Source organism: Cervus canadensis, chromosome 1 (assembly GCF_019320065.1).
Source record: "Cervus canadensis isolate Bull #8, Minnesota chromosome 1, ASM1932006v1, whole genome shotgun sequence".
NCBI lineage: Eukaryota > Metazoa > Chordata > Mammalia > Artiodactyla > Cervidae > Cervus > Cervus canadensis.
In genome coordinates, this window is record NC_057386.1 from 92,892,987 (window position 1) to 92,913,154 (window position 20,168).

The 20,168-nt window shown below is 34.8% G+C and overlaps 1 protein-coding gene across 9 annotated transcripts in view; it reads right to left on the reverse strand.

Moving 5' to 3' along the window:
* The window catches only part of KIAA1109 (KIAA1109 ortholog), a 196,994-nt gene that overhangs the window by 95,897 nt on the left and 80,929 nt on the right, over positions 1-20,168 (reverse strand). For all 9 annotated transcript variants that reach the window (XM_043487162.1, XM_043487171.1, XM_043487179.1 and 6 more), the window contains 11 exons: positions 17,635-17,885; positions 14,694-14,952; positions 12,659-13,496; positions 10,332-10,402; positions 9,636-9,809; positions 9,025-9,145; positions 7,773-7,919; positions 7,125-7,252; positions 6,594-6,793; positions 5,039-5,236; positions 753-964 (listed from right to left, as the gene is read on the reverse strand). In XM_043487162.1, the coding sequence (XP_043343097.1) occupies positions 753-964; positions 5,039-5,236; positions 6,594-6,793; positions 7,125-7,252; positions 7,773-7,919; positions 9,025-9,145; positions 9,636-9,809; positions 10,332-10,402; positions 12,659-13,496; positions 14,694-14,952; positions 17,635-17,885 (2,599 nt within the window). The remainder of the gene's footprint in view (positions 1-752; positions 965-5,038; positions 5,237-6,593; positions 6,794-7,124; positions 7,253-7,772; positions 7,920-9,024; positions 9,146-9,635; positions 9,810-10,331; positions 10,403-12,658; positions 13,497-14,693; positions 14,953-17,634; positions 17,886-20,168) is intronic.

A 20,168-nucleotide genomic window follows, 5' to 3' on the forward strand; every position in this document is an offset into this window, starting at 1 on the left:
TAAAAGGTAGTTTCTTTCTTCTTCAATTGGTCTAATCTTCAAATGAGCAGAAGTGTATGCGTGTCTAAGAACAACATTTACCAAGTTCTTACTATGCTCTAGACACCAAGCTAAGTCTTTCTTATGACCTGCCTCCTTCAATCATCACAACTCTTGAATGTTAATATCATTATAATACTCATTTCAGAAACACACAAGATGCTAAAAAAAAAAAATGTGCCCAAGATCAGCAGATAGTAGTACAAGTATTCAGTAGTCTACAGAATTTTGAACATTTTCATTATTGCTGTTACTATATTCATCATCATGAAATTATACCATGACAAAAATAATGAGTTGCATTTGAACTCATTTCTACACACTTGTTAAAAAAAAGGCAGATATTGACAAAAATGTTAAAATATTTAAACATGTGAAATACTACCAGTAATAAAGCTGTTTATTTAAAAAATGAATTCTGCTAAAATCTTTTAAACAAGATAAAAACAAAGTTCTGCTTTTCTGAAATTCCATTAATTCAACAAATAAAATTGTTTAACATAAGCAAGTATAATGTTATTATATATTTACAGATATAAGTGAAATTTTAGCAATTACACTTGTAGAATATAATCATCAAAATGCCTTGGCTACCATTTAAGCAAAATCTACAACACGGAAAGATAAGCAAATATACTCTAGAAATTGACTGTGACTTGGGTAAGGAATTTTCTGTTTTCCCAAAGCATTACTATTATTAGAAATTCACCAACTTGTTCATCAGAAACAGAATTTCCATTTAAGTCTGAAGAAGGGCTTGTTCGATCACAAGGAAGATTATCATCAGAGACATCAGTATTATAGCCACTGCCAGTTGGAGAATCAGAAGAATTATTGGATGTCAGCACTCCACCCCTTTCTGTGACATTAGCTTTACCCATAATTCCAAAAGTGTTATATAAAACAGCACCAGACTGTCTTCCTCCTATACAAATGAAAGAATTTATTTATTAAAAACATTAGGTCTTATCTCAATGCTGTACTCTACAACTTTTATAAAGAAAAAAATAAAAACCTCATAAAGATTCTTTCCTACCAAAATTTTATCCTTATATATAAAAGTGATGTAATATTGGGTCATCAGGTAAGGAATTGTAGGCATAAACACTACTATTAACATTGAGGCTTCCCTCATAGCTCAGTTGGTAAGGAGTCTGGCTGCAGTGCAGGAGACCTGGGTTCAATCCCTGGGTCAGGAAGATCCCCTAGAGAAGGAAATAGCGACCTGGAGAATCCCATGGACAGAGGAGCCTGGCGGGCTACAGTCTATGGGACTGCAAGTGTGAGACACAACGGAGCGACTAAGCACATGCACACACAGGACCAAATCTGAAAGTCTTATACACGACTCAGCCTTCCTATTCTAAAGTTACAGTCAGTAACATAAAAGTAAATATGTCAGTAGACAGCCAGTTTCTCCCATCAGGAAGCTTCTATTAGCCTCCTATCCTAATCCGTCAGAAGGCAGATAGAATGAAAACCACACTCACAGAAAACTAATCAAACTGATCACATGGACCACAGCCTTGCCTAACTCCATGCCATGTAGGGTCACAGAAGACGGATGGGTCATGGTGGAGAGTTCTAACAAAACGTGGTCCAATGGAGAAGGAAATGGCAAACCACTTCAGTGTTCTTGCCATGAGAACCCCATCAACAGTATGAAAAGACAAAATATTTGATATTGAAAGATGAATTCCCCAGGTCAGGAGGTGCCCAATATGCAAATGGAAAGAGTAAAGAAATAACTCCAGAAAGAATTAAGCGACAGAGCCAAAGTGAAAACAATGCCCAGTTGTGGATGTGACTGGTGATGGAAGGAAAGTGAGATGCTGTAAAGAACAACATTGCATAGGAACCTGGAATGTTAGGTCCATGAATCAAGGTAAATTGGAGGTGGTCAAACAGGATATGGCAAGTGTGAATATCAACAATTTAGGAATTCGTGAACTAAAATGGATTGGAATGGGCGAATTAAATTCAGATGACCATTATATTAACTACTGTGGGCAAGAATCCCTTAGAAAAAACTGAGTAGCCCTAACAGTCAACAAAAGAGTCTGAAATGTGGTACTTCTGTGCAGTATCAAAAATGACAGAATGATCTCTGTTCATATCCAAGGCAAACCATTCAATATCGTGGTAATCCAAGTCTATGTTCCAACCAGTAATGCTGAAGAAGCTGAAGTTGAATGGTTCTATGAAGACCTACAAGACCTTCTAGAATTAACACCCAAAAAAGATGTCCATTTCATCATAAGGGACTGGTATGCAAAAATAGGAAGTCAAGAAACACCTGGAGTAACAGGCAATTTGGCTTTGGAGTACAAAATGAATCAGGTCAAAGACTAACATTTTGCCAAGAGAAGGCACTGGTCATAGCAAACACCCTCTTCCGAAAACACAAGAGAAGATTCTACACATGGACATCACCAGATGGTCAATACCAAAATCAGACTGATTGCATTCTTTGCAGCCAAAGATGGAGAAGCTCTATACAGTCAGCAAAAACAAGATCGGGTGCTGACTGTGGCTCAGATCATGAACTCCTTATTGCAAAATTCAGACTTAAATTGAAGAAAGTAGAGAAAACCATTAGACCATTCAGGAATGACCTAAATCAAATCCCTTACGATTATACAGTGGAAGTGACAAATAGATTCAAGGGATTAATCTGATAAGTGCCTGAAGAACTACGGACGGAGGTTCATGACATTGTACGGGAGACAAGGAGCAAGACCATCCCCAAGAAAAGGAAATGCAAAAAGGCAAAACGGGTGTCTGACAAGGCCTTACAAATAGCTGTGAAAAGAAGAGAAGCTAAAGGAAAAGAAGAAAAGGAAAGATATACCCATTTGAATGCAGAGTTCCAAAGAATAGCAAGGAGAGATAAGAAAGCCTTCCTCAGCGACCAATGCAAAGAAATGGAGGAAAACAATAGAATGGGAAAGACTAGAGATCTCTTCAAGAAAATCAGAGATACCAAGGGAATATTTCATGTAAAGATGAGCACAATAAAGGACAGAAATGGTAGGAACCTAACAGAAGCAGAAGATATTAAGAAGAGGGGGCAAGAATACACAGAAAACTATACAAAAAAGATCTTCATGACCCAGATAACTGCGATGGTGTGATTACTCACTAGAGCCATACCTGGAAAGCAAAGTCAAGTGGGCGTCTGGAAGCATCACTACAAACAAAGCTAGTGGAGGTGATGGAATTCCAGTTGAGCTATTTCAAATCCTAAAAGATGATGCTGTGAAAGTGCTGCACGCAATATGCCAGCAAATTTGGAAAATTCAGCAGTGGCCACAGGACTGGAAAAGGTCAGTTTTCATTCCAATGCCAAAGAATGTTCAAACTACCACACAATTGCACTTGTCTCACATGCCAGCAAAGTAATGCTCAAAATTCTCCATGCCAGACTTCAACAGTATGTGAACTGTGAACTTCCACATGTTCAAGCTGGATTTTAGAAAAGTCAGAGGGACCAGAGATCAAACTGCCAACATCCGTGGATCATCGAAAAATCAAGAGAGTTCCAGAATAACATCTACTTCTGCTTTATTGACTATGCCGAATCCTTTGACTGTGTGGATCATAACAAACTGTGGGAAATTCTTCAAGATGGGAATACCAGACCACCTGACCTGCCTCCTGAGAAATCTACATGCAGGTCAAGAAGCACCAGTTAAAACTGGACATGGAACAACAGACTGGTTCCAAATCGGGAAAGGTGCATCAAGGCTGTATACTGTCACCCTGGTTAATTAATTTATATGCAGAGTACATCATGAGAAACGCTGGGCTGGATGAAGCACAAACTGGAATCAAGATTGCCAGGAGAAACACGAATGACCTCAGATACACATACACCACCACCCTTATGGCAGAAAGCGAAGAAAAACTAAAGAACCTCTTGATGAAAGTGAAAAAGAAGAGTAAAAAAGTTGGCTTCACATTCAGACAACTAAGATCATCACATCCGGTCCCATCACTCAATGGCAAATAGATGGGGAAACAATGGAAACAGTGACAGACTTGATTTTCTTGGACCAAAATCACTGTAGATGGTGACTGCAACCTTGAAATTAACAGACATTTGCTCTTTGGAGGAAAAGCTATGACAAATTTAGAATAATAGAAAGCAGAGACATTACTTTGCGGACAAAGTTTCATCTAGTCAAAGCTATGGTTTTTCCAGTAGTCATGTATGGATGGGACAGTTGGACTATAAAGAAAGTTCAGTGCAGAAGAATTGATGCTTTTTAACTGTGGTGTTGGAAAAGACTCTTGAGAGTCCCTTGGACTGCAAAGAGATCAACCAGTCCATCCTAAAGGAAATTGGTCCTGAATATTCACTGGAAGGAGTGATGCTGAAGCTCCAACACTCTGGCCACTTGATATGAAGAACTGACTCACTGAAAAAGATCCTGATGCTGGGAAAGATTGAAGGCAGTAGGAGAAGGGGATGACAGTGGATGAGATGGTTGGATGGCATCACCGCCTCTATGGACATGAGTTTAAGCAAGCTCTGTGAGTTGGTGACAGGAAAGCCTGGCGTGCTGCAGTCCATGGGGTCACAAAGAGTTGTACATGATAGATTAACTGAATTGACTGATCACGGAATAAAGAATTTACAGTATTTTCATCCTACATGGCAAGAATCTAATAATCAAAGATCCAGTTTCCAAAGATACAAAGTTTCTAAAGTTGTTTTATATTTTATGCAAGAATTTTTTCTGAGCTATACACTGCTTTGCTCAGGCACTGATGATTTGTATGTCTAGTTGCTTTGCTAGTTTTAAATCACATGATAATTCCATAAAGATCCACTTACACAATTGGGATGGGGCACTCACTCCTATTAAATAATCTCAGATGCCATACTTTCTGCTTGAATACGCTGATTCAGCTTACTGAAAGTCATGATTGTTCAAAACATTTCAGTAATCTGTGTCCAATTTGTTCCCTTAAGGCAGAAATTTAAAAAGCTTACCTTTTATTGTTAAATTTTCAAGTCCACATTCGAACATTATCCAACCCCATTTTTCCTGGCTGGGACCTATTCGAGTTACATCTGGAACAGCTTGCTGATCAGTTTCATCCACAAAAGCAAACTCATCCAGCTCTTCAAGAGTAAATAAAACTTTGGATTTCTCAAAGGGAATAGCAGTGATGGCACAGGTACCAATATCTATTATTAAAAGAGAACAAAATGACCATTTTTAAAAGCAGAGGTTTGTCTATTTTTTAAAAACAATAAATAATAAATAAATAAAACAAAAACAATAAATAAAACAAAAAACAATAAACAATAACATTTGACACAGTGGTTGTCCTAAAGGTATCTTAGTATTCTGTCAAAGAAAAACAATGAACCAACCAGTTTCTAAAATAACACTGCCTAAACTCCGGGTGTTGGTGATGAACAGGGAGGCCTGGCGTGCTGTGATTCACGGGGTCGCAAAGAGTTGGACACAACTGAGCAACTGAACTGAATGTCATACTAATTAAAAGGTTCCAGAATCATGTTAAGGTAAGAAGGTGAAAAGAAGATTCCATAATTAACAAATAATTATTCAGAGACAGGATAATTTCCAAAAGATTATATAGAAAAAAGTCTAAAAGTCTAAACTTAAAAACTTCCTGAATAATTCAGCTTCATAGTAAATTATTTTAAATACTGACTTGTGATTTTACAAAATAAAAATTATTTAAATTAATTTCCTAGACTTAGGAAAAACATTCTTTCCCAGGAAAACTATACCTTTTATTCAAAGATTGCTTTATGCTAACATTTTATATAACAATTCATCACAGACATTGATTGCCGTAATCCCATCCTTTTCAATATGCCATATGGACATTAATATCCAAAGTTTTTTACTTTATCACTTTTTAAAAAAATTTCTTTCTCTGATTACAGCTTATGAATACAGAAAAGCAAAAGGAAGATAAAGAAATTCATGGAAATTTACTACCTAGAGGTAACTTGCCTACATTTGAATGAAGTTTCCTACCAGCTCTTTAGAGATCATTTTACAAACCCAGCTTTGGTTCCCACATTTCATGTAACAGTCAACTGGACAATTTCTTCAGTTTTTTGAAAATTCTTCAAAGATATTATTTTAAGAAGCCCACAGCTATGCCTGTCATTCTTATTGGTACTATATTTTACAGATTTGACTATCTACTTTTGATACCACAATTATTCCTTTTTAACAAAGCTGTGTCAACAGAATGGTTTTAAAAAGAAAGCAAAGACTATAAGGATCATACCCTCTCTGTTCTATAATGAGCAAACAGACACCATGAAGAAAACAGATGGGAGATAGAAGCCGTTCCTAATTTGGGGCCATACCACTCACCTTCCTGCCAAAGTTTACCTTATCTTTTGCAGTAGTTAAACATTCTGTGTTCATCTAGAAAAACCTTTTTCTTATGAAATACTAAAATTGAAGCAATATTCAAAGGAAAAATATTATGTTTTCTGTTGTGAAATCCTCTTACATTTATATATGTCAAAGAAAAAATACATTGTAGACGCCTACCTGTTGTATCAAGACCCCTCAGTTGCCCATGAACTCGATGAATGTTTAACTTGGCTGCAATCTCTTTGCCTTTTTCCACTCCAGCATTTGATCTGAGAGATCCAGATGACTGAGGCTGCATCTTAGTGGCATGAACGTACCTATCAAAATTTGATGTTTTACCAGGGTCGGCACTGTTTGAACTCTCTTCAACCACACCTCTTCATGAAAAAAGAAAGAGTATAATGGTTAACATTTATATAATATAGCTCAGTAAAAATATTTAACTAGTTTGAAAAAAAAAACCATTCCACTATTTTAAATAAACCAATAATTAAAAAATTCTTCAGTGTTTACTGAAAGATAGTATGAATAAAAACTGTGTAAACTTTTTAAAACCCACTTTGCTAATATAAAAATGAGATCTGAAATTCCAATATCAGCCTTGAGTTTTAACATCAGAATTTTCCAAAATATATTGAAAAGACAGTTAAGGCTTGCTTTTACATCCAGCAAGACAGTCACGGCTCAGGTTAATAAATTCTTTCTTACCTGTTCATACGAACTTGTGTAGCAATTCTGTCAAAACACAGCGCTACTAAGGAAACATGAGTCACACTCCTACTAGGAGCTGTATTTGCAGATTCCTCTACTGAGGCTTGTAGCAAACATAAGTTCACCTAACACACAAAATGTCACATACTTCAGAGTTGAAAAGGAAAACGTTACCACTTAAACACAAGATACACAGGAAAATGAAAAACTATTGTTAGGAATGGCATATCTATCTATGCGTACAAGAGTATAATGAAGGCAAAGCTTATAAATATAAACTCATAAAATAATAATGAAATTCTTGATGGATATGAAACATTTTAGATTTTATTTAATTAACTTATTTAATTTATTAAATAACATTATTGTTAATTAAATGTTAATTAAATATTAAAATAATTATTTAATATTTAATATTTATAATATAATAATTACATATTAAAGTAACATTAAATATTAGTAATATATTAACCGACATTCTGTTTAGGTAAACTATTTATATTACATTAATTCTTACATTAGATCATCAAAGAAATAAAATTAAAAAATTTGATATTATACTTTATTCTACCACCATTTAGTTTAGAATAAAAATCACCACAATATTTGCTTTCAGAAAAATTTTTTTAAATATTAAATTTTTACCTTTGGTATGCTAACATTAGCCTGAAGACCTTTAATTGTTACATTATCTTGCTTCATCATAGGATTTGTCTGTGCTTGTCCTTGATTAGTCATTCCTATGGTAGAGTGTTCAGTTTTTGTTCCTCTAACATCTTGCTTAGAAGATAGCTAAAAAGATTAAAAGTAGTATTATTATTTCACAGACCTTTAATAATTTCCACATCATCTACAAGAACAACTTGTTATTCACTGTGCTTCTTTATACCTATCTATATACTAGCTGCCATCTGGTTAGCATTTCCAGTCTTAAAGTCCAAACCTTAGAAAAGCTGGGAAACAGACTGGAAGCCCAAGGTTGAAAAGAGTGGTACATAATAAAGCTAAATCAGCCTACACAAAAATGGACAGAAAAGACGGCAATAACAATAAAAGGGTTTTTTTAAAGGATCACCAAATTCCGTGTACTTGAAAACCTATTTGGTTTCTGATAACTAGCTCTCCATGTTGGCTGGGAATATTTTCAAATTTCTTTTGATTTGTACTACTCTAGCTCAATTACCTATCACATGAAACGCCAATGTATTCTGAATAACTGGATCACTAAAAATAGCTTTAATTTCACCTTGCCTGGTCCCCAGTCCAAATACAACTCAGATAAACTTGAAATTCAAGTGGACAGTCACTGATGAGCACTAAGACATGACTGCTAAGAAAGTAGCTTTGTGACTCAGACCACAAAGTAAGGAAAATATCACACACCAGAAGACAGTGGCTTGATTCACTGAGGTGAACAAAAATAACTTCAAAAATATTAAGATACAAGTTATCTAATCACAGAGGAAAGTCAAAATAATAAAAAGATTTGCTTTCTCAGAAAACGAATGTACCAGTGCTAAACAACTCTCCTTCACTTAGGACCAAAGCTCTTTAGAAAAGGCTTGGAATTAAACTACTTCCAAAATAAAAGAAAAAATGCCACATTTTAATAAATATATTACTCTTCTTTAATACACAGCATAGTCACATACTGTTCATGGGGTTCTCATGGGGTCCCAGAGAGTCGGACACAACAGAGCCACTGAACTGAACTGACAGTCATATATGCTCTCTCTTACAGAGCCAATGACATATAACGGTTGTTTAGAAATGTCCACCTGTATTCCAATTTAAATGACTGATAAAGTTTTAGTATATTCAAGTTTCTCGAGTTTGGCTACTATGTACACGTGAAGAATACTCTTATTGCTGCACTCACTCAACAAAAAGTTCTTACATTTTCTGAGAAGGTAGTCTTGCTATTTTGGACAGCTTCCCTGAGGACTTTGACGTGTAGATCATCCACAATTGCTGCTGGATGACGAGTACTAGCACAATGAACCATGGCTTCAATATACCTGAGGAAGAAAAACAGCAAATGAGGCATTTTAATGTCACTTAATACTGTGATCTAGTTTATCTAGTCTATCCTATTATGTTCTATTCTAGATGTTATTCATCTTAGTTTTGTCTCCTTAGACTATAATCTCTTTGTAGGACAGAGAATACATTATTTCCTCTTTATCCCTTCATTAACCTTAGTAACTCCGTTCCTGGGTATTTGGTCATTTTTATGTTCAACAGACCAAAAGCAAAAAGTAGAAAATGTAATATAATTATTATAATATTATAATATATAATTATTTAAGCTGAGAAAGGAACAAATAATAGCTGAAACACAGTTCCTTTTAAATATATTTTCATTTTTACTCAATCAAAATAGAATCTTTCATCAATAATTATTCATCATTCTTTTTCATGAAAATATTATATCACATACACTAATCATTATCACATACACTTATTATTTTATAAAATAGTAGTTGTACTTTTACACAAAATTAATACCTGTCTAAAGCTTCAGCCACTAGGGGAGTCAGAACAATATCAACAGTTCCTTTTACTTCAACTATGGCTGTGGTCCTAGTCTGGGAGACTGGCTGATCCAAGGTCCACTCTTCTGTTAATGTCTCATCATCAGTGTTATCAACAGCTTTCTTCTCCAGCGGAGTATATGGTGTACTATACAATTTAACAAGCAAAATATATATTTAAAAGACCACACACACACACAAAATAGCAGTTGGAGTCTCTTTAATCTTTAAACTTGTAATTATTTCAACTACAAATTTCATGAAATTGGACTAGATATGTCCCAAATACTCTTCAAGGACAAGACAAATGAGGCACTAAGATGCAAGCTGATCTAAGATGGTTAACGCATTACATATACAACTTTTTTGATATACTTATTTGATGGGACATTTCCAAAATATAAAATTTATAATACTAAATTCTTGTTAGTTCCCAATTTTAGTATGTCAAGTTGTGGTTTGCATAGTATATCTAAAAGAAATGCTACTGAATGCTCATAAATGTAGGCAAAGCCATGAAAGACAACAGAGTTAAATTATTTGGGCCAATTAATTCATAAAATAAATACTATGATCAGGTAAAGAATAGTTATTTCTCAGAATAAACTCTACGATCTAATAATCAAGAAAGACTGACTTAAAATCTCAAAAGTTCATAATTTTTACTTACTTTGAAGTTGATCCTGAAAGTTGCATTCCTCTGTCTAGTAGAGAGTTAGCTGTGAGCCCCTGTTTGATAACCTAGAATAAAAGAAAACATTACTTACAGACTAGAATTACAGTATTAGTTATTCTCCAACTTTATGCTATAAACTGATATTTCTCAATATCCAAATTACCTTGTTAATGTGATTTTGATATGTAAAATATAAATATTTAACAGACAAATTGAGAAAATCACAGAAAATATTCAACTGTCAATTTCATCTTCTGATTATTCCAATGACAAAGCAGGGCTGCAAGGATTCAACAACGAGAGTGGACTACACTACTAAAGCTTAAAAATAAGCGCGTCCAATGTCTTTCCTCCATAGTTCCTCTTTAAACTGGACTTTACTTAGAAAAAGCTAATTTAAGAGTCTTGTAGCACAATCGGCTTTTATTTTCTTTTAAACTTCTCATTTTATGAAATTTTAAACATATGCAAAAGAAGATAAAATAGTATATAACTAGGAAAGAATCCCAGAGAAACATTAAATTATAGGAAAAACTATATTGTATTTTATATCATGCGTGCATGCTAAGTTGCTTCAGTTTGGCCATCTGTTTGTGACCTCATGGAGAGTAGCCCATCAGGCTTCTCTGTCCATGGGATTCTCCAGGCAAGAGTATGGAGTGGGCTGCCATGCCCTCTTCCAGGGATATCCATAAAAGATAACAAAATAAATAATGTACTTAAATAACGAAACTAAATCCTTTTAAATGTTAGCCTGTTATTTAGATCTAGTGAAGAAAAAAGATTTTATGTTCTATTTTTGAAGTTGTCTAAAGATATGAACTCCTTGGCTTATTTTCTCTAGACATTTGACTGCCTGAGCAAAACAAGATTTATTGAAAATACTAAAATATTAATAATTCTAACTTCTGACAGCAATTCTTCAAAGCAAGTACCATTCGGTTTTATACTAAAACATTCATATACCAACATATTTTCACACGGAATAAAGAGAACATTTTAAAATTTTGGCATGGGCAATTTATCTTAGGCAAGATAAGAAATGGGTACAACCTCAAAATAAAATCTGGGACTGTTACTATGTTTCTTCTTTCTTCAATACATATTACTCAGTACATACATCTGTAAGGATATTCCACTCCATTTATCACATTTCCATCATTACGTAAGTCCGAGTATATCATGTCTTACACAGACTACTGAGACAGCCTCCTAAGTCATCACCCCACTTCCTCCTTGCTTGATGACAATTCACTTCTACTTGGTAGCCAAAATATAAGAGATCATATCACATTTCCTTAAAACTCCCATGAAGCTTTAAGGTCCTGGTCCTATTCCTTGAATATAGTACCCCTAAATCTTCCCATCTTCAATTCTTCCTCATCCTTTAAGTTTCAGTTTAAATATTACCTCCTGTGATAGACCTTTCATGTCAATACAATCTAGACAACCAGACTACCTCCCATTATTCTCTATTCCAGCATCCTTTGATTATCTTTGTAAGACTTCTCAATTCGTAATCATACACTGTACTTATCTATTTATCTATATTAACTGCCTAACTATAAGCCCCACGTCTGTTTCCTCACCACTGAACATCAAATGGTTAACACACAGTAGTATATAACAAATATCTGAATTAACAATGAGAATATTAACATTTAGACAGTTTAAATAAGAAATATATATTACACATAAGTAAATACCACATAAAATTCTTAAATGTTAATCAGTTCCATAAGATGTTATAGGCTCAATTTTGGTCTTTAAAATCATAAAGGTCTTTTATATATTTATAAAAATGTTTTCATATTGGCTTTATCACTAAATTTATTTTGACATATTTTTAGCTTTCCTATCAAAAAGCTATTTACAGAATACATTATAGAAATGGACAATAATCAATTGATACTAAATTATAAGATCTCAAATATCAAGTATGCAGAACTGGATTTGCATAGAAGCAGTTATGGATTAACAGAAAGAATACCAACTATTAAAAACAATTCCAAAATTTTACTTTTAAGACAGAAAATATGAATTCACAGAGACTTGATCCTAATCTCAGAATATAATGTAGACATGGACTATGCATTGTTAATATTCTGATAATCAAGTCTGAAACTTTTCCTTAATTTTATATGCTTACATTTATAAAACTCATCAATAAACCTGAGGCTTACTGTCATACATGAAGCCATGTCTTCAGGAATTTTATCTTTCAGAAAGGTAGCTAAATACTGAGAGAGCAATTTTTAAAACATCTTAAAAATAATTTTCCTAAATAAATTGATCAGTGAAACTAATGATTTAGCTTATACCTTAAAAGTTGGAACAGAAAGCTGTTCAAATGATGATGAACTTTCTTCACTGGTTGGTGTTTCCAGATCAAGGGGGCGATGCAGTGAGGACTTAGAGGTTCTTTTGTTGGTTGGATGCTTCACTGACCAATTAATTACCTGGAACTGTGTAAGGTAAGTCTGATAGCAATTCATCACAGGTTGCTGAGAAGTAATCTGTTCGCTTTCTATTGTTTTCTCACTTTCTACAACATACAGATGCTCTATAACATCATCCTCTCCACCTAATGCAGAAACAAAGGAAGCCTGGGAAGGGTGAGTTTTGAATGGCAGAGTCCGGGGATCCTGAATGCTTTCTCCCTGGCCAGTAAGTGGTCCTTCCACACTGTGATATATGGAACCCCTGCTATAGTCAATCTGCTGGGCTTGCTTTTTCTTCTTTTTTCTACCTGGATAAGTTCCAGGGCCTTCATCGCTGCTAATGGGCTCAAATTCTTCAGCTGCAGAAAAGTAGGCTTCACTATCAGCCATTGACATGCTGGAGTCCATTGATCGATATTGATGAAATGAATTAGAGTCTGCTGATGGTGTGTATGGAAATGAACCAAAACTTCTCCTCTGCTTTGGTGAGTCTAGTACATTTTCATCACTTCTGGAGACATCACTGCTAAACTGGACTCCCACTGTAACAGGCTGCTTGTCCCCATAAAAAGCAGCAGTAAGGCTCTTGGTACTTCCAAGTCGGGTGGAACATACAGAGGCTTGTCGTTTCAAGGGAGATCTCAGAGGAGACTGACCTACTGACTTTTCCTGAGTATTAGGAGATACAGGGCTGTTTCCTGAAATTTCTGTAGGAATGCTAAAACAGAAAGAAAAACTATTAACATTTATTGCACATCACATAATTTAAGTACAAATAGAAGTACTTGTAAAATCTTTTTGTATTCTTTTTACAAAGAAAGATGTAAACTTTTATAATAAAATACCCACAGAAAGTAGCAAAACAGCACAGTGTATGTTCCTACCCCATACAGTTCCAAAAACAAAACAAACAAAAAAATGGAGTCAGCTTAAAAAGGAATAAAAATTTAAAGAAACCTGGAGTATAATCTATCCATAATCCATGGACACTAACGGATTTGTAAGCTTTTTATTATTCCCATATTCATTAAAAGTTTATTCAACAAAATATGCCAGGTGTCTTTGATCAGATAAGAGGAAATAAAGGAAAGCAATAAGTCATAGATAACTCCAGTATTTCTGACTTCAGCAACTGATATACGAGTGCCATTTACTGAGGCATAACAAGCCAAGCACGACAGGCACAAGGTCACTTTTTAATATGTTGAGTCTGAGCCATCCATGAAACATCAAGAAGATGGCTAGGCTCACAGGGACACAGGTATGGGATGGAGTTTTTACACTTATAAGATATTAACTACAGATCATAATTGAAGCCAAATAGTTACTAAGACTGCTGAGGGAAATAGTAGAGTGAGTGGTGAGAAGGGTACAGAACAGAATCTTAAGGGATAACAACATTTAACAAATGGCAGCTGTTAAGAATAAGAGAAAGAAGAATGGAAAGGAAAAAAATGGAGGACTTGGAAATAGAGACCGAGAGAGAATAGTCAAGAACCTGGGCAGTGGGTGGGGCAGGGGGATCTGAAATGTGCTATCAAGTCAAGGGGAAAGTGATTTTCAAGAAGTGAGTAATCAACTAGGGACCAAAGGGAAGACCAAAAATTATTCACCACACTGGAAGGCTAATATCCAAACGTTAACAACAGTTCACTTTCAGTGGTGGGAGGACAAGAAACATTCATTTTTGTTATACTTTTCTGTATTTTCTTAATATCTGTAATGAATAGTATTAATTACTCTTGCAATCAGAAAAACAACAGCAAACAGGTATTTAAAAATAAGTTCAAGAGGAGAAAAAATTGTCTACAGCAAGTGAGCTGAAGGGGGAGGGATTTTTCTTGCCACAGGTTTAAGCACTTACAATCCTATAATCCTATTACAATCAGGTTTCTAAATCTAACTGAACACTGACCTTGCTTGGCCATCATCTCTTTTTGTACCATGCAAGAATTCTTTTTGAACCAAATGGTCATCGGCAACAGAAGAGGGACTCTCCTTTTCGCCAGCCAAGAGAGGCTGTGCAGCACTGGAGCTACTGTTCTCCTCGGAGGAAGAGGACGAGCTGTGAGACCGTAACGGTACTTGAAGACTAAGGTGCTGAGTTTTCCTCTCTACTTCTGTTCCCACTGATTTGTTTTCCCATTCTTTCCTCTTCATGCCATTCACATTACCTAAACAAACAAAATGTAGGTTACATAAACACAATAATTTCAAAAACAATTTATGAAAAACATGAGAACGCAATCGAATACCCTGTTGTTAAGTATGTAGTTGTTTTTAAAAAGCACAAGTAACTGATTTCATATAGCAATATGCTAAACACTACAGAAAGACATCAACATACATATGAAACCAGAGTTCACAGACTGAATTTCTTCTTTTTCAAATAACTATTTATATGAAAAATTTCCAAATTAGAAAAATTTCAAGAGTGGTAACAAATCAAAGCTATTTTACTCAAAATTATCTATTTTAAGCACTTTGCCCACACTTGCTCAGTTTATAGTAACAGACATAATATTTTGGGAACCACCTAAGAGTAATTTGCAGTCATGGTTTTTTACCCTAAATACTCAAAAGGTTTATTTCCTAAGAACAATACAAAAACACAGTATAGTTACCAACTTGGTATATTTGGTGCTGATACCATACTGTTATCTAGTCTACCACGTGCTTTCCAATTTTCTCAAAAGGCCCAGTAATGTCCTATAAAGCCTTTTGCCCTCTCCAGTATAGGATCCAATCTAGGATTGTATATTACTGCATTCAGTCGTCATGTCTTCCTGAATTTTGAACATTCTCTCAGCCTTTTATGAGAGCCCTGTGATGTGTTATGTAAATTGGGGGCAAACAGCGATAAAAGGAGAATTCTATAGCTGCTTAGGGAAAAATTTATATATATATATATATTGGTGCCCTACTTCCCCTCTCCTCCAGCTATCCTTGTGCTATTCACACGAGAGGAACCTGCTAGTAGGAGAAAACATCTCAACAAGTAGAAGGCAATTCTAGATAGAACTTAAGTGGTAAGAAGACTTATGAACTTAGAATACAAGTAATATTTGCTTCTACACATCACGGATGTAAAAATCACAACCAAAATCAAAAGAAAAATAGGTTTGATTCACTTTTAAATGATAGGAAACTAGTATCTACTGACCTTCCAAGGAAATTCTTTAGTTATACCAATATGCCCTCCTTAATTCTGTCCTGACACTACATCTATACGTGGCTCCTGGAAAACTCAACAATCAGAAAGTCATATACTTACGAAGGGACTATGAAGGGGCTAACTTCAAGCTTCCCTGTGCAAGAAACTTATGGCAGTTTACCAATTACAGCTCATTCCTGAGGGAATCACTAGGAGGCACAGACACTCTCTATTACATAAGAACTAAAATGAGGCTTCTTTTGTTCGCTGTTAGAGAGTCTGCTATTTTCTCCCTTTTATACCATGTGCAAATTCCCTGTAGATTTTCTTCCTTGCATGTGTGATGGTAAAAACTTGATCTACAGATTACAGAATCAAGCAAAGTCTTTATAAATAGTGCCAGCTGTGTATGGTTGAAAAAGCTAAAGTGGCTTTGATAACTGTGATTCTGGTTTCTGCTCAGTCACATACATGACTGTATGACTTCATGCAACTCCGTCTCAGTGATGAACCTCAGTTATTTCACCACAAACAGGGAAAATAAGGAAATCACATGGGTAGCTTGAGGATGAAACAAGAAATGCTTATGAAAATCTTTAAAAACAAATATTATTCAAAAGCAAAAAGGTAATATTATAAGAAGATAGCTAAGTAAATTTTGTTTCGTTATCTTTCTTGTCCTTTAAATGTCTAGAAGTTTTGGTATTTGCTGATTTTGTAAGGTAATCTGCTTTTATTCTGGTAAAACTGCTGAAGTCAAGTAACCTTAAACTAGCATGTACAATTTATTAATATTCAGTGAAAAATCATTTAAACAAGAATTTGGCATACATATTCCCAGTTCTTTCCTCTAAGAGCTCCATATACATGACAATCAAGCTAATAAATTCTTAAAAGTTAAAACTACTTCTTTTCTAGTTTGTCTACTGACAAAAGACAGAGCTAAGTTAATTATTTTGAATTGATCAAGGGAAAAGGGCTAAATACTAGTGCAATATCAAGACTTCTCCTGAATTTCACTTCTTGTCAGTATGGCACCTTTAGCAGTAGGTATTGCATTTAATTGTAGGAATACATAATTAAGAAACACAATGGAAGATGTATTTCTGAAGTCTTTGGAGAAAAGATAATAGATAGATATAAATTCAATATGCCTAAATCCACCATTCACTGTTCATACAAAACTCATGTATCTGTAAAGTTATCCTACAGGCTCTTCGGAAACATCAAATTTATTGACATGGATGATTTAAGTCATAAGAAGAGTATTTTGCAAAAGTAGTAGATAACATGAGAGCCAATAGTATAAATATTACTATTGGTAAGTTTTTCCTATAGAAGTAAACTGGTAAAACAATTATAACCTCAAAGCACAGCTATTCCTAAGTGTATTTCTGTAATCTAAGTTCTAGGGAAATAATGATATATTCGCAAATATTTAAAGTTGGGCTAGGAAAAACCACCCATGTTAACAGCAGGAGATCTGTACAATAAACCTACTTTTGCCTTGTGCAACTCTGAAAAACTCACTAGGTCTTATCTGGCTATAGGTAAATCACCTGCAAAACAAAGACAGATTATAATTAAACCCTACATAAAAGACTGCTCAAAAAACCAATCTGAACAAAGTAACACTGAACTTCTCGCAGAATGACATCAGAATGAAGATAATAAAAGATAAACATAAGTGACAACACACTACCATCTACAATTTTGGGAACTTCTTTGGTAATAATCCATTCTCCAGGCTGTAGCAGAGACTGTCCATAATACATATCAGACTCTGCACTTGTGCTTGAAAATGCAGAACTACTGGAAGGTGTCAACTCTTCAAGTTTGAAGAAATCTAGGCCAGTTACTGTGCCACCAAAGAATCTGCAGCCACCAAGACAACCACACTTGTTCTTACACCTCTTATTCTTCAGGGTATCATCTGGCCACAAAAACCACAACCTAAACAGAACACACAACAAAAGAAACAAAAGAACGACAACATAACAAAAACTCATTAAGAAATCAGAAACTTTTGAGCAAATAATTTAATATGTTAACTGTTAATATTTTTAAAAGACAAGTTAAACACAAAGGTTTGTTTTTACTATGGACTATCTTTTTATTTTGCCTTTCTTAAAAAAAATAGTCTCACCATGGTGAGATGAAAATAAGTAGGAACAATAATGAGAAATAGAACATACATTTTTAAAAAATCAAAGAGATAAAAATATATGTATATATAAATTAAACATTTAAATTCACTTTAAAGACAGCAGTAAACATTCTCAAAAGAACAAAAAATTTAAACACTAATTTAAAAAACAGAACTATTAGTATAGATTATGCTTAAAAGATGGTAATATTTAGCATGGCAAAGACTTAGTCATATGGTAAATTTAGTACACCAAAATGTTATAAATATGAGGCAAGTAAGAAATTCTCAATAAAATCAAAATAATACACCACTCTATATTTTAGAAAAAAAAATTGTTGTGATTTTGTAATAAGGACTCTGAATGAAGTATTAAGAATTAAGACAGAGTAAATGTCTGTAAAATTCTTTAGGCTCTGTGAGTGACTCCCACACAAAATTATCAGCCATTATTAACTACCCTCTTCCTTAAAAATATTATATTATAGAAATCTGAGAAGTATATCTTTATTACTTTTTCAACTTTAAATAATAAAACCTCATATTAACAGTCCATTTTTCTAAGCATTTCCACATGCATTATCTCACTAGATCCTTAGGGCTCTCACAGGAAGACAGAATAAGTATTTCATTTCCTTTTTACATTCATTCATTTATATTTCTTGAAAATACCTACTATGCGCCTTGTATGGTGCTAGGCATAACCTTATCCATATGAAGTTATAGTACAGAGGCAAAGATGGGTCACACAAATAGTATCTAATTATAAATTATAGTAAGTGCTCTGAGATAAAAAAGAGGGTGTTGTGACAAAGAACATAATGAAACACTGTTACAAAAAGTAATATTTGAGATGTGAAAGATGAGGTGGAATAAATATATCAAGTTAGAAGTGAAGAAATAAATATATCAAGTTAGAAGAGAAACATCAGTCTGGGCAAGACAAAAGGAAAAATAAGTATAATGTATGTAAAACCCCTTATGCAAAATCTGGAATACAGCAGTTGTGCAACAAATGTAACCTACCCATCCCTATCTTTATATAAACCAGTGTACCAGTTCTCAAACTTCAGCTCACATTAGAATCGCTGGGAGGTGTACATGTATGGCTGAGTCCCTTCACTGTTCACCTCAATCACAATACTGTTTGTTAATCGGCTATATCCCAACACAAAATAAAAAGTTTAAATAAAAAAAAAAATCACTGGGAAGGCTTATTAAATTAATTTCCTGGCTGCAGTCACCATCTGCAGTAATTTGGGAGCCCAAGAAAATAAAATCTGTCACCGTTTCCTCTTTCTGCTTTTTCCCCATCTATTTGCCACGAAGTGATGGGACTGGATGCTATGATCTGTTTTTTTGAATGTTGAATTTTAAGCCAGCGTTTTCACTCTCCTCTTTCACCCTCATCAAGAGGCTCTTTAGTTCCTCTTCACTTTCTGCCATTAGCGTGGTATCATTAGAGCTACCATGTAGGGAGAAGCAATTCACTGTGGGCAGGTAAAAGCCTTACCTGTTCTTGCTGGATATGCCAAGAATGCAAGGCTCTGACCAGGCTATTTCTCAGGGTTCTGGAAAAGAGCAGGCTCACTCCACTTACTATAAAAGTGGTAAAAGTTACCTAAGCTCAGTGTTCCTCTTCTGTAATGCACCCTACTATGTGCAGACATCCATCATGGGTCTTTTCTGACATCCCCATGGGACTCAGGGATAGGGGTGTCAGGTTTAGCAAATAAAAATGTTTGTGCCCATGTCACAGGTGGTGTATACTTATACTAAAAAGCAATCTGTTGTTTATCTGAAACAATTCTAACTGCACATCCTGTATTTTCTCTGGCAATCCTATTTGTGGGACAAGGGTAACCAATGCAAACACATTTGACTCTGGCTAGTACTTTTGCTGTAATAAAGTCCTGTGTCTCTCACCAGGTTTCGCACGTCTTCTGCCAGCAATCAGTATACTGTGGCAGGATAACTTCTTAGCTAATAAGTAGGATAAAATCTCAAACTTCACAATTTTTAACAAATCACAGCACTGAAACTAACCTCAGTGAGGCACCCTAAGTCACATGGAGCCACCTCTTCAGCTT